Here is a 15,269-nt window from a genome sequence, read left to right on the forward strand (position 1 = left end):
GCAATTTCCCTTACTCAGGGTGCTGTGTTGACAGCAAGAAAATGGGGGAGCCCGGCTATCAGGAGTGCCTTCTGATTTGGAAGCCACATCACTTTCTGGTCCATCCAGATATCGGCGTCCAGATGGTAAAGCCGTTAGGTCGGCGACAGAAAAAATTTCGCACGGTTAATGACCCAGCCCATGTGTCTCTAATAGTGAAATGACTGTGGCTGTATCCCTCTGAAGCCCAGTCGTCGAAATGGGGGATTCACATCTACCCCTCTATCCCAGACAGCCACAACGAGGGTTAAAAGAACTTTGGTCAACACCCATGGCGACTCTGAAAGGCCGAAAGGGCCCAATACTCGTAATGGGTGTATGGGAATGTGCAAATATGTCCTGTAAGTCTATGGAGGTGAATCAATCACCTGGCTGCAGCACTTCCCTGATGGAATGGAAGGACTCCATCTTGAAGCGCTGTACGTGGAGAAGCAGGTTGATGTATATCCTGTGCAAATCCCAACGTCTTATCCGACCCTCCTCAGTGGAATCCTCCAACCCAGAGTCAGCAGAGGAACCCGACAAGTTCCTTTTCCTGTGGCGGAGTTCACTTCGCACTGCTTGCTGCAGAAAGCTTGCGCAACTTGTGCCTACCGAACTGCATCCAGGAGTTCCCAGCGACGTCCTCCGAAGCTGAGGTTGTTGTAGATGGAGGAGCACCTAACTTTTCCACAAGCCCTGACGACGCGGATGCCGAGGATCCTATACATCACCGACAATGGTGCAGGCACGTTGCCTGTGCCGTTTGGTGAGGTTCCCCATCGCACCGGTGCCGACTGAGGACGGAAGAGTATGTTGATGGCGAGGGGCAGCAAAACCACCTTCCGTCTCTTCTCACGATGGCGGTGTCTGGTCCGAGTCCTCTTGCAGTGCATTGATGAGGGCCTGAATATTCCTGGGAGACCAGGGCTCTTCAAAGCTGGACATGCCCCGATTCCAGGCAGCCCACACATCATGTATTTGCCAGTGCTGTACCACCCTGCCCGACACGGAATCAGCATGGTGGGTGAAGCAGTCCTACCCTGAGGCATTGAGGTTGCCTCGACTGGGACTGCACAAGCGCACATGCGTCTGCGAGTGCCCGAGAGGCCGGTGCTGAGCACTTTAGTGCACAGGCCACACGCGATGGGTACTTCGAGGTATGCTTGCCGGGCACCTCTGTATACGCGTCTTGCACGCACGACATGTGCATGTACCCGGTGAGAACCCGGTGAGCTCAGACGATAGCCTCGCGTGGATGGCAGGCATATGCCTGCAGCCCAGACCTGTCAGCCACGCCCGTGCTCTCGCCACGCGTGTCACTAGCCATTGCGCCACCAGGCTAAACCTGGAAGAGCCGGGTGAGTCGCGCAATGACTCACCTCGAGCCGGTGTGCGGCGAGCTGTCCCAGACGAGTGAGCGCTGCCCTCAGAAGGGTCGGGAGCTGTCTCCCCCACCAACCACTGTAAGACCTCATTGCCCGGGGGCTGAATGCTGCACCGACCGCCTTTCTGGGCGTCAGGTATCGAGCCGGAGGGTGACCTCGCGCAGGGGCTAGTGACCCAGCCACAGCAAGGCCAGGCGACAAGCCAGCAAGGATGGATGTGGACTGGGTGCCCCGACCTCAAACCGATAAAACGCCTGACATGGGGGTCAAGGCGCTTGAGCTCCTGGCCAAATTGGCAGCGTCTGAGGGTGGATTTAGAGAGAGTAAAGAGAAAGACACTGAAACTTGTCCTCCCTCACTTTAACTTTTTAGCTCATGGTGGCAGTAGCCTTTGCTGCACCCACTCACTCAGTGCAGAGACGAAAGTGGGTGAGGAGTTCTGGGTAGAGGGAGTAGGTAAGGAAGCAGGGGAGGGGTTCACCCCCCCAGAGCCTTCTTTGCGCACATTCCGTGGCACTGTGGGTTATGCAAAATGTATATTATAAGAAGACTGGTGGATGGAATAATTGCAATGGAAAAATGAATAACGCTCACTTAACATTCGTCCGATATCTTAGCGATTAAAAAAAATGTCGAATGCAGTGTGGTGGTGATTGCGGTGACATTTACAAATCTAGGATTAAAAATGTATGTTGCAAACAAATGTGATCAGACCTATTTATCATTTATACAATGGGGTAACCCAAAACGAGTGCACTGTCAGTGCTATGTGGACTTGGGGAATCTCTTGATTAAATCTGTGGTTTCCACGATAATGTTGTGGTCCATGAAAAGGTAAACTTGAGACATGAGTTGTGCACAGGCGTCAGTGGTAAATCACTTCTCAAGGCTCTGCAGGTGCTCGCGGAGCCGTTGGACCGAGCCCAGCTTGTTGTCGTTCACCACAAAGTCATCACATCTGTAACTACAAGACACACATAAACACACGCATAAATGTACAGAGGAATGCACTTATGCACAAACAAACTAAATGGGTACTTTACACATGCCAGGACACAAATTACAAAAACACAAGTAGTATGATTACACTGCTATTATTGAGAATATAAAACTGACAGCATGCCACAACATCTGTATCAACACTTTGCAATGCAATGCAGGCACTTGAAGCATGTATGTTGAACTTCTTTCGCACCATACGTAGCCAACTGTGCTAATCGGAGCACGATTAACAACTCATCCTGCAGCGTCGTCGTATCATTACTTTGCGTAATTTTCAATAATACTCTACATATCAAACACCACTAATTTGTTGGCAAGCAAGCCATCCAGAAAAGGTATACGGAACATGTGTACTGTGTGAATACACGTGTCATCTTTACCCTGTGCATGTTTACCTAGTTAAAAATTAACAAGTCACCTGCTTAAACTTTATTTCACCTGTTCTTGCGCCAGTTATAGGCACTCCGATAACTATCTGTACGGTCACATATACTTGACTTCTCCCCGCTCTTATCTATTTTGCACCTCACTTATCCTGCACTCAGCGACTCCGCACACAGCAGCTTCGCACTCAGCAACTCTGCATCTCCACCGCTGCCCTCCCCTACGCTCCCTCAGACCCGCTCACCCGTCTGTCCCAGGCGGGGGGCTCAGCCAACACCCGCCCGCCGACGGCGTGAGGGTTGAGGTCCCGTTGACGGCTGGAGCGGCAGCGGCGAGATGTCTTCACTCTTGGTTCCCCGGCAACAACCCCCCTCCGCTTACGCACACTCCCCTTACATATCCCCCCTCATTCCGAGTCCTCACGTGCTCCCTCAAGCTGCCGCCAGTTGTCCCATTAATCCCTTATCATCACCCCCCATCTCCCGTCTCTTCGACACCAACCTCCGGTCACAGCGCACCCGCTTCTGCCCTTAATTACTGGCGGTTTTTCGGTGGAAACCTCATGTTGCACCGCACACACCTGTTCGACCTCAGTTGCACCCGCTTAACAGCGCGCACCGCGTATATCTCTCCTCTACACATGTTTTAGCAGGTGTCTGCATATTTAACTTCTTATGGTGGTTGTTGTTTTCTCATGAATTCTGTATACTACATGAAATATCATTTGGCTATGACAAATAATTTTTGCATATCTGAAAATAATGATGTGTGTATTATGAACCAAACAGATTTTCTAAAAAAATTGCCAATAAATAAGTTAAATAATTTAATAAGCTGAACTTTAAACCATTTTAAAACGATTTAAGATACCTCTACAGCCATTTGTCCAGGAGATGTATAGGTCTATATAAATGTAGAAGGATACATATTAATAATAAGGCTGTAGTTCAAGGGGAGTGGAGTGATAGCACAGTGGTTAGGATTGTGTGCTACGAACCCAAGTTCGATTCTGTACCATGGCTAGAATAAAGTCGTGAGTGAACCATCCCTAGGCACCCCACCATCTGCCTCTCTACATGCCATGTCCTTTCTCGAAGACGTCAGTGATTATGGCCCTCTATTTAGCACTACAGTATATGGCCATCATGGTGAAGTGTGATCAAACAGCCCTCATGACCAATACAGTATGGGGAGCCCTTCATTCAGTTGTGGATTGAAAAAAAGGGCAAATTATTAAACAAATAACTCACTAATTCTAGATTTGAAGTTTTCGTGACTGCAAGGATCCATACTCTGTTTTTTTCGGTAAAGTCACGTAGGTGAAATTTTTTTTTTTACTAAATTAAATCACGACGTTTCGGGCGCAACACAAGCGTCTGTCATCAGGTGGGGACAACCAACAGCGAAAACAGTAGCAGAGGTATCCCGAAGAGATGGCTCTAACAAGGGTTTACATAGCTGAGGAGGGTGGGGGGGTGATACTGCTTTGGCAGTGGTGCAGCAGCAAAAATAACAAAATACTCACGTTAGTCAATAACACCATCTTTAAAGTAAATATATATATATTACGTAGATTGTTTTGTTTCCTTTTAAGGCAGTGTTATTGATTAATGTTTTTTTATGTATGAGGAATCTGAATACAAAGGACATTGCTACCATAATAAATTCATGTAATCTTCCTATTTTCCAAACATGAAAAATAACAGAGCTGGGCTACCTGATTAAATATGTAATAAATTACTCCCGATTCTCAGTTTGACTACTTGGCTTATCAGATAAATTTAAAATATTTGGGGGTAAAGGTGATGGGAAGGACTTTGAATACACCGTGGCGTGGTTTGTATTGTCGGAGTTGCCAACATTTTAAATTGGCCAGGTAATCGACCACAAAAAGTAGTCCATTATAATATGTAGTTGATTATTCGACTTATTCGACAAAGAATCTCAGCTTTTTAAAAAACCCTGCAGAAATCACAGTGAATGTTGGCAACTTGTCTGGGTATGTAAACTTGTGTGGACATTTTTCGATTTAAAGCTTTCGTGACTGCAGGGATTCATCTTCTTGGTTCTTTCGGTAAAGTCACGTAGAAGGGAAGTAATAAAATAATAAAAATAAAACATAATAAAATAATTCTCACGACGTTTCGTCTACAACGCAAGCAGCCGTCTTCAGGTGAAGAATGAAACACTGCCAAGCTTGGAGGGTATATATAAGCTGGGAAATTACTTCCTTATTGAAAACACGACGCCGTCTTGCGCTTGAAAGACTGTTGCTTACGGGAAGTATTTTATTTAGAACTGTTTCTGTGCAAGACAAATCGTTTCACAGGAAAACATTACTGCTGTTTATATGTCCACAGTGTAGGCAGCTCCAACTCCAGTTGAAGGGGTTTTGTTGTATGACAAAAAAAAGAAATAACATTTTATTTAAACTAGCTGGTCTTTCAAAATCATGAGCACTACATAGGCTGAAATCATATCATTCCAAAAAAATGTCACAGCACAAATGAATACATAATAACTATAAGCTGCTGCCTCAACACTACTGCAATATGAAATTGTGAGGAAATTGAATGTTCTGAGAAACTGCTGCATCAATCATTCTACTGCATTGAGTAAACAAGTTTCTTGCAAAGGAAAAAATAATCATCATTCGAACCCTCAGACCACAAGGTCAATATTTTTTACATTTGGATTTGTGCAACAAAATAGATGAAGACCAATACTCAATTTTCATCATTAATCAGCCAGGCTGCAGTTCCATCTTCAACCTCCTGGATATATTCAACCTCCCCTTTATTTATCCTTACAATTCGAATGAATGTTTTTATTAACTTACATCTAATGAAAAATACGGAACTTTTCTGAAATGTGTATCCGTCATGTAAATGTACTACAATAATTGTAGGAACACATCTAATTTTACTGGGCTGTATAATGGTAAAATAACTGGGTGTATTATAAAAAAGGGTCTCTATTGAACAACAATTTTACATCCACTGATAACTTAATGATTATGTTGCATGCTAAGCAGGAGCTGGAGGAATTACTGTCGACTTTGGGGTATTCCATTAAAACACGAGGCCTAATAAACCGCACGGCAAGAGAGCCCCGGCCCTCCGTATGCGGCAACACACCACTCTCTTTTCTTTGCCATGACTGACGAGTCGATTGTTGAAATGCAGAAGACATTTCTAAGTTAGGGCATATGCTGAAGCGTCGTTCTGGTCTCTTGACGAGATAAGCACTTAATCAGTTCTATTTTGAATAATGCAGAATGAAAGTTTTCCTCAGCCACATTTGTTTTTCTGTCCTATTGTATTCCTTACATATGGACCCATCTACACTAGCAATTACACAGCCTTAGAACTGTCAGAATGACCTACCTAACAATAAGTACATGTTTATAGCGTGCGCAAATTTCAATCAGCAACTTGCTAATGCAAGTCTCAGTACATCTCGGTTATCAGGTTCAAATGTGTGATAATGTATGACACCACAAATGAGTAGCATGACAGAACCAAGAATATGAATCCCTGCAGTCACGAAAGCTTTAAATCAGCTTTACATTGCCTTAAATTCTGGGAAATGCAGTTTATACCCTGGCGTATACCTGTAATCCAACAACTTGGAAGCTAGGTTGGCTATTTCTGTAGAAAAAGTGTGACCCCCCCACCCAACTGCAAGTTAGTGAGGTGGCTGCAAAAACGTGAGGCATTGTTGCTCAAGTAGTCGTTATATTGCAAATATGATATATGGACACAGTGTGTTTGTCAGACATGCAAGGCTGTGAATGTTTGGTTTTACAGTTTATATGCTTATCAACCAAGTACCCAAACTGTGTTTTTTAGGGAACAGCACCAAGATAAGGCAGCTGAGGCTAAGTGGAAGGACTTATACGGCACAGGAAGACCTGGGAGCAAGAGTGAGCATTGAAAATGGTGTAGTTGACACAAGCAATAACTGGGTGATTAAAAATACATTTTAAAGCCAAACGGAAGTTGAGGTCAGATGCTGGCTAATCCTGTCTCCCAGCTCAAAAGAGTGGCTCTGCCCTCTTACCCGACCTTTTGCTTCTCTATGAAGACTCAAAGCAACCACAGCTGGTACCGATGCAACAGTGATGATACTACCAATGAGTAATATAATAATACAAGGAGTTACAGCCCTTGGTCGATCCAATTCTGGATGAAGGCATCCATACTTCACCACACTGGTCAGTGTGGGTTGGTGAAGAAGGATAGGATCAGCAGACCATGCTTTACCACCTGATGACGGACGCTTGTGTTGCGCCAGAAACGTCGCGATTTGTTTAATTTTCAACCTACGTGACTTTACCGAAAGAACCAAAGAGTATATGGAAGGTTATCATTGCATAGTATGTATTAGATATGCCAAGTGACCTATATGTAGGGCATGTCCAAGCTACAAAAGTTCGACGTATAATGTGACCTGTGTATCCAACGTGTGTGCACGCCAGCAAGGTAAACCACATATACTCATGGGAATACACCAGTATGCTCTTCTGGAATGTATTTTGAGCAGTGTGTGTTTAAATCCCAAACACTTCACACCTTACGTATGCAGTCTACGTAAAATACTTTTCAAGCATTTCAGGTAGTGCCCTGTACACAAACATGTGTCAAATTCAAAGCTTTCAGAGCACTGTCTATGGAGTGTGCACAGAGTAGATGTGTGTGTATGTGTGTGGAGTAGCCCATATTCAGTCATCACCAAATGCCCTGTATGCAATGTCTGCTGAGGCATATACAACGTGTGCCGAGTGTCCTGTATGCATTGTGCCGTAATTCCCCAATTAGAGTGTTGGTCAAGCACCTCGTGTTCAGCGAGCACCGAGTGTCCCATATGCAGCAAGTGCCGAATGACCCGTGCAAACGGTGCGTGCTCTGTGGATCCGCTACCAAAAAGCGCTGTAACTGTTGCAGTCCATGCAGACAGCATGCGGCTCCGTCTCCTTGTCTCCTTTGCGAGCGTCCCGGCTGCCTGCGTGCGCCTCCTCATAGTGCCGCTTGGCATGTCCGTTGACATACCTGGGGTGGGAACCGACATGAGTCAACAGTGTACAGTTACCAGACAAACCAACAGTGAGTGATGATTTCACAAAAGGCCCAATGCACATTTGTACAGGACCAAACAGCTGCATTTACATGCAAATCACACAAAAGCATTATCACCCATGGTTGCTGATGGTATCTCCATCTGTCTAATCCTTTAAGATGTAGGCTAAATTACCACGTCACTGACAAGCAAAAATAATCAACGTAGGTCTAAAACTAGTTTTAATGGGTAAACCAAAATGAAGCCAAAATAAACAATTTCAAGTGATTATTTTACAAACACAAATCATAACTTGATCAACAAGACCTACAATATTGTAACTCCCATGGTGAGGCTCACAGGCATAAAAAATAATTTATTTATTTATCCATAAAAGCCACAATGAGTCGTAGGACTCTTTTTCTGGAGACTCCTGCATTCGGTTTTTATTTGACAATGTTTTCAGTCAATTGGTTACAAGTGGGAGGAAACCAAAGCACCCGGGAAAAAAGCCACATGCGCGAGGACACAACACGATCCCCGCACAGATGAAAACAGATGGCCATTAATCCACTTGCTGTACTGCCTTCTCCTTTTCTGCCATCCACCAAACCAAGCCTCCACAGTGATAGAGTACAGGCATGCGCCGCCACCGCCCAAACATTTGTGACGTTCTCAAAAGAGGGACCCCCCCCCCAGCCCCAAAGAGCAACATGGGGCAAAAGAGAGCCGACCATGCTGATGCTCTGGGACCTTTTGCCTCATTTCCACATCTACTCGGGTTCTGTTGGGCCTGGAATGACCATGGAAGAGCACCGCACAGAGCTTGTTGCTCCCCATACTCAACAGCAATTAAGCATCGTGGGCTCTGACGTTCCTACCCTGTCCATACCCCATTTTTAGTACCCTCTGCAGCGAGGGGGTGGTGATTTTGAAGTGATCTCACTAAGAAAATATTTATGATGAAGTTTAGTGCAGTATACATGGTTTAGCTTAGGCAAATGGAAGTAGAAAAACATGTTTTTTGTACCGTCAGTGTGCATGCATGGATTCCACACTCACTTCATGACATCCCAACTGGCTCGAGGTAAAAACTGGTAACCATGCTCCCAAAACAGGCTGCCGTGGAGACGATCGATCTCTGGCTCAGCCTGTTTCCACCCTGGTTCTGGCTGTCTCCATGGCTAGTAGGCTTTGATTGGTAGTTATTCATGCCTTTCAGGACCTAGGACTTAAATGATACATTTAAAAAAATGGTTGTATATGTATAGTTAAACAACATTGTTTACATTTTCTTGTTTTTTTCGGTAAAGCCACGTAGAATAAAAATAATAAAATAATAAAAATAAAACGATCAAATTATCACGACGTTTCGATTGCAACACAAGCAATCATCATCAGAGGTGTGAAAACCACAGCAAGACATTTTTTGGAAAAAGTGGCGGTTTTTTCACACCAGTATGTCACTACCGAAAGAACCAAGAATATTAATCCCTGCAGTGATGAAAGCTTTAAATCGAAATTGTTTTCATTGTTCTAAATTCTCATTTTGATTCCAATCTCATTTCCAGGATACAATGACATTTTCCAGGAAGCCTTGTAGTTGTGGAGTTAATCAAGAGATATGTATCAAATACTGAGCAAACACACTTCATGGATAACATACAGAAATATATAATTAGATCAATTAACAGTAACCAAATAAACTACATTTTTCATCTACTTCACATCAATATCATTAAATGAGTGGTTTAAAACCGTTACACATTTTAAACATTAATGTTATCTTCAAAAATACACATGCTTTATATAACATTTCTACATGTGCTGAATACACATACAAAAATGTTAATTGGCGATGGTTCAACACATGCAAACAATTCGTGCAACATTTGACCAGCCTCTCGAAAAATGTGTTCAATAACAGAAATGTGAAACGCTTAAGATATGCAAAATGCACAAATAAAAAAAAGACATCAGTGGAGGGCAACAAAAACCATTCCTGGATAAAATTCATGAACACTAGGTGGTGCTTGTGCATGCATTTCAAATCTTAATGTTATGGACTTAATCCGGTGTTAGCTGTGGGCATAGATGCACAATAATAAAAATAACGAATAAGAGATTCACATTCTCATCACATATGTATTTTAAATAGAGTTCATGTTATGTATCCATTATATGAATCATGCAATTTTATATCACAGAATAAATTACCAGAGAAAATGTCATGAGGAGCTATACACACTGGAATCCTTACTTATCTGTATGCAGCAACGATAGGTCCAATGATTCTCCATAAATCAGAGCTACAGGGAAGGTTAAAGTAGGTTGCTGTATGGAAGGTCAAACAGGCCCGAGATGAATTCACATTTGAATGTGTCCCTAAAAGTATATTTCGATGTGCCTACAGGGAATGTCGGGGGTGCGGTGATGCAGTGGGTAGCGCACTTTTCGAAGGACCGGTGAAAGGAGTGCAATTGCCCGCCACGGCTAACATCAAATGGCGAGCGATGTCAGAACCAATCCTGGGCTCTCCTTCACGAGTTTGCACTGACCAGCATCGTGCAGTCTAGGCAAAATAACCCCCAGGGCCGATTCGGCATGGGAAACCCTTCATCCAGCAGTAGCTAAAGGTTTGTAGATAATGTTTGTTATAATAACAGTTAATGCAAACACAACTACCTAAATAAAATATACTATTCATACACAATGTAGGACACACAATTACAATATGAAAAACATAATAAATAATTGAGAACCCTTTGTAAATCCTCTGTTGGACGAAGCCCTATGCACTTCTTGTCAATAATGAGAGTTGTTTGACCATACTTCATTCAGTGCAGGTTGGTGAAGAGCTGAGGGCCTCTATCTCATCACTTAAAATGGATGTTAACTATGGATGGAACTCATGTTAACCATGGATGGAACTCATAACTCAAGACCGCTTGTGTTGCAGTCGAAACGTCGTGGGTTTTTGCTTTTAATTTCGATTTTTGTTTTCTATCTACATGACTTTAACCGAAAGAACCAAGAATATATATTTCTGGTACGAGCTGGGGCCTCAGTGCTTCGAAGATCAGCCACTGCCCAAGCGTACTCAAGCTGCAGAAAATTGCGCCCCAGAGTGGTCAGAAAACCGCCATTATCGACTCATTAACACCCAATTGAACATACGGATGCGGAATAATATCACAAGAACTTTAAAATCTATGCCACTGCCTTGGTTTCATATCCTGTCAAATATCACACTACCAGATATTCACCACGATGCTGCAATCCTACCAATCAACGATGATCTTGAACAACATCCTGCATCCATAACAGAGATTCAGAAAGCTGTTTTGGAAACATATCGAAAGTGCATCAAACAATTTGTGGGATTCAAGCAACGTGCCGAACAAAAACGGAGTTAGCAAGCCCACTACCACACTTCTTGCCATGTGCAGTGGTTAACTGGTTTTGCACAAACCATGGAAGATGCAGATACCAAATGCACAAGTGGAAAATAAAGGCTGCCCTGTGTGTGTCTGTGGCTACAAACACCAAACCAGGGCCCATATAACTTCGCACTGTGAAGGCGATGTGTGTCTGCAATTCACCAACTCTCAGACAAAAAAATTGAATGGCTAAATCACTCAGAACTACATCTCAAATATTTGCTCTTCATTGACTAGATGAAATCATCGACCTTACTGCTTTTGAAGAACTGTTGCCCAATATGTTGGCCTATTAGACACATGTATTATAATATAAAACGTTATACTGTACATAAAGGCCTGGTTTAATTTCAAGCAGTATTAAAATATGCTGCAATATGGAGTTTTGAAGATGATTCGTTTATTTTAGTCAATGCATGCAAGAACTTTATCTCTTGATATGCAAAATCATCAACAGCAATTCTGTTTATACGTTTACACTTGCTTCCACTGCTGGAAATGATGTCGAGATTGGTTTCAGTTTTTTTTTTATCTTTGTTATGTTAGGCATGGTCCCACTTATCTTAGTTCAGCATATATATTTTTCCACAAGCTGGTCAGTTGCATCCAAAAATAACTCAAAAAGGCATCAAATATTTATGGATAAACATTCAATATTTTCTCCAGCCCGTTTCATTACAAGTATTAGCTTGATGTGAAATTTCATGTTATTGTGATTATTATTTTGGAAAACTGCTTTTGGATTAAATTTATAGTTTCATGACATTATTATTCAAAACAATATTCATTCTTGAAATTAATCCATTTAAATGTATTAATAAATCATATACGTTTTATTAACCGGTGGCACAATGTTACAGAAATCTGGATAAATATTGGATAAAATCAGTCGAGTACATTTTCTATTCTCGCCATTCTGATAACATAAGGCTACCATCAAGGCGCTATGTTTCACAGGTGTATAGTCTGCAGTAGTTTCTCAGTACGGGCTATTTTGCTTTGTGGTTTTACCCAATTAGGTGATATTAGTAATTCGAAAAATGTGACAAATTTAGACCATGACACCAGCATATATATGGCCGACTCTTTTTCGAATAAGGTCAAGGGCTGTTTGACATGCACCGTGAAGTAGACAGCGTCTATATTTTTTGTTAATTACACCCGCAGTATTAACCAGAGCTGCTGCTGGGCTTGACTGTGAATTTCTGCAACGAGCAGTAAAAGCAGTACCGCTCAGTCCTGTCACAACCCCAACAATGATGATTGGTCCTGTTAATAATGATGATATCAGTGCAAATGAACAATGCAGGAAAAAAAGCATGACTTAATGTTTTGGTCAAAAGACCTTTTCTCCTATTTGGCAAAAAATGGGCAAAACAGGCCGTTCTTACTTTTTTTTTTATACGGTAGAAATGCGAGACTCCCCACTTTGTAGTCTGCAAGGAAGTGGCTCAGATTTGTATCTGGTTCGAGTGAATCAGAAGTGATTTTGGTCTGATTCAACATTCAGCCTTGGGGCGAGACACATAAAATATAACATTAAATGGAGAAGATTCTTTATTTTCTTCCCACAAAAATGTGAAAGCGCCTCGTTGCTTAAAACGTACAATTTCATAGTTCTCATGTATATTGATTGGTTGCCCCAAGTTATGAACGTTACACATTCAAAGACCACCGCTTATTTTTCACAAAACTGTATTCAATTGTCAACCAGATGGATGGCCGGTTGAGTCTACTCCCAACTAGGATTTGAAGGTACAACCTCTCAACTGCGAGTTATGCACTAACCACCATTCCACCAGTAGAAACTAAATAGCTGGAGAGGCAGAAAAAATGCATGTGGTGAAAAGGTGGCAATGGACATCATGAATAAACACATGAGCAGCATTGTGCCATAAAATGTAAAAATACCTCACATAAGACTACAGTAGCACACAGTTGAGTATTATTCAGTTTCATTCAATAATTGACATTACATCCCTGTGCAGATTTTCCTTACAACTACAGTGAGCCCACGGGCTGCTGTATTACTCTTCAATATACAGGCACTGTTAACAATATCACCCAGGATTGAGCTGCAAAGCCAAAAGGCTCCTTAGAAATATGTAACGAAATTCCCGACAATTTGTCTGTCATTACCAGCCATGATCTAGTGACTGCTGGATGAAGATCTTCCCAAATCACTGCCATCCCTCATGGCAACACAATACAATGATCCATCTGGTTACTGCCGATGTACATTTTGTTAGATCCATCTAATTACTGCCGATGTCTGATTGGTGTATGCAAATTCACTTTTTGTCCATTTTTTTCCTCTCACAAGAATGTGCTTATATCTCCCATTACCAATGAGGCAAACAGACTAGGCAAGATTTGTCAACATAAGAACCAGATCCTAAATAGACTCTTGATATCTTTCGTAACCATGGCATCCAAATGAGTTCAATAACTTTCACACAAAATGCTTTTTTCCCGACATGGAGTCCCTTTATGCGGTAATGGATGGCAAAGCACTGTAAATAACAAGTATTCATCTTATCCGCAGTTCATATGTTTAATGTCAACGAGGCCTAGGCTTTATCTAGCATTGGATTGTGTTCATATATAACAACAGAAACAAACACTTTGCGAAGACCGATACACCATTACTCAGCAGGCAAGGAGGAACATATGCTCAGGTGTAAATCAAGATTATTTTCCTGTATCTAGTCTATTGTTATAAACATATATTACTGGTAGGAACCTCCTGGTTACACCAGCCCACAGGGGATTATTGTGTCCGTTGTGCAGGGAGGGGCTGGGTGGGGAGGGTGGGGCTGGTCACCCCGTGGTGCCCTTATAAAACTCAACGTTTAACCTACTCACGCCGGCTTGTGCCCACCCTCAGGTCGGGCATATTTGCGGAATACACCACGCCGCCGTTGACCCTGGCCATTGACCGAGCAACCCAACGTTCCTACCAGCTCCCTCTGCAGGAATGTGTTTATGCCACAACGTACCTTCCGCAGTGAACACTCGAGCAGGTCAGGCAAACCCAGGGGCTCTTGTTTGAGCGGCACACTGTGAACAGACACAAAGCATTTACCAACAGCACCTTGCACACATACCTTCATGTATCTGCATAGTGACACAAACAAATCTTAGTTGGTCTCTCCCGCCTCAAATGTGCAATGCGGTCGTCGCTCTTAGCTCTGTTATCAGCCTCAAAACGAGTGAAGGAAATTCCTCATTCTAATGATGCCTATTATGTTCTGAGCCAACTGGCTAGGATTGGGCAAAATTTAGCCCACTTTACACCCAAGGAACTGGAGAGCACAGACTAAGTGTTTCTCACGAAACATTAAATATAACAACATGAATCTTGATTTAAAGCTTTCGTGACTGCAGGAATTCACTCTCTTTGGGTCTTTCGGTCCAGTCACGTGACTTTGCCAGAAGACCCAAAGAGTACAGCAACATATTTAAGAATCACAGTTATGAGACAAACATTTGGGTTATAAACAATAATTAAAATAACGTTTTTTACTTAATGATCCTCATACAGAAGGAAAATGTTGACTAAAGCAAGTAGTGTATAAACAGGATAGAGGGCCATTCTTTCCATGGAATGACCACTTAAAATCCAAGTGGCCCTAATGTTATCAAAATGGCAAAAACAGCCGACACATTCCTTCAGAGCAACGGTTGTTTCTTGTGGTTGGATGCATTGTAAGTAAACATCATGTAAACAATTCTTAAACATACTTATCAATATGTTCTACATAATGAAAATACTAGGTCAGTTAAACATGTTGACAATTAAATTATGAATCAGTGTATAGTGTACTTCTTACAATGTTTAGCCAGTATATTTGATTTCAAGAGTTATTTAACAACTGGTAAACCAGTAACCATTTTGCAATATTGATTATATTACTGGTTACTAAAGGTAGGAACTGGTAACCACTTCCAGTGGATTTTATGAATGTAAGGATACAAA

General features: G+C 42.4%; 1 protein-coding gene across 1 annotated transcript in view; it reads right to left on the reverse strand.

Annotated features, from left to right (window-relative positions):
- USP3 (ubiquitin specific peptidase 3) overlaps positions 1 to 15,269 on the reverse strand; it is a 57,693-nt gene that overhangs the window by 28,277 nt on the left and 14,147 nt on the right. Inside the window, exons 2-4 of the mRNA XM_078884008.1 lie at positions 14,290 to 14,350; positions 7,715 to 7,843; positions 2,287 to 2,370 (exon numbers count right to left, since the gene is read on the reverse strand). Coding sequence (XP_078740134.1) covers positions 2,287 to 2,370; positions 7,715 to 7,843; positions 14,290 to 14,350 — 274 coding nt within the window. The remainder of the gene's footprint in view (positions 1 to 2,286; positions 2,371 to 7,714; positions 7,844 to 14,289; positions 14,351 to 15,269) is intronic.

The sequence above is a fragment of the Lampetra fluviatilis genome, chromosome 3 (assembly GCF_964198595.1).
Source record: "Lampetra fluviatilis chromosome 3, kcLamFluv1.1, whole genome shotgun sequence".
Taxonomy (NCBI): Eukaryota; Metazoa; Chordata; class Hyperoartia; order Petromyzontiformes; family Petromyzontidae; genus Lampetra; species Lampetra fluviatilis.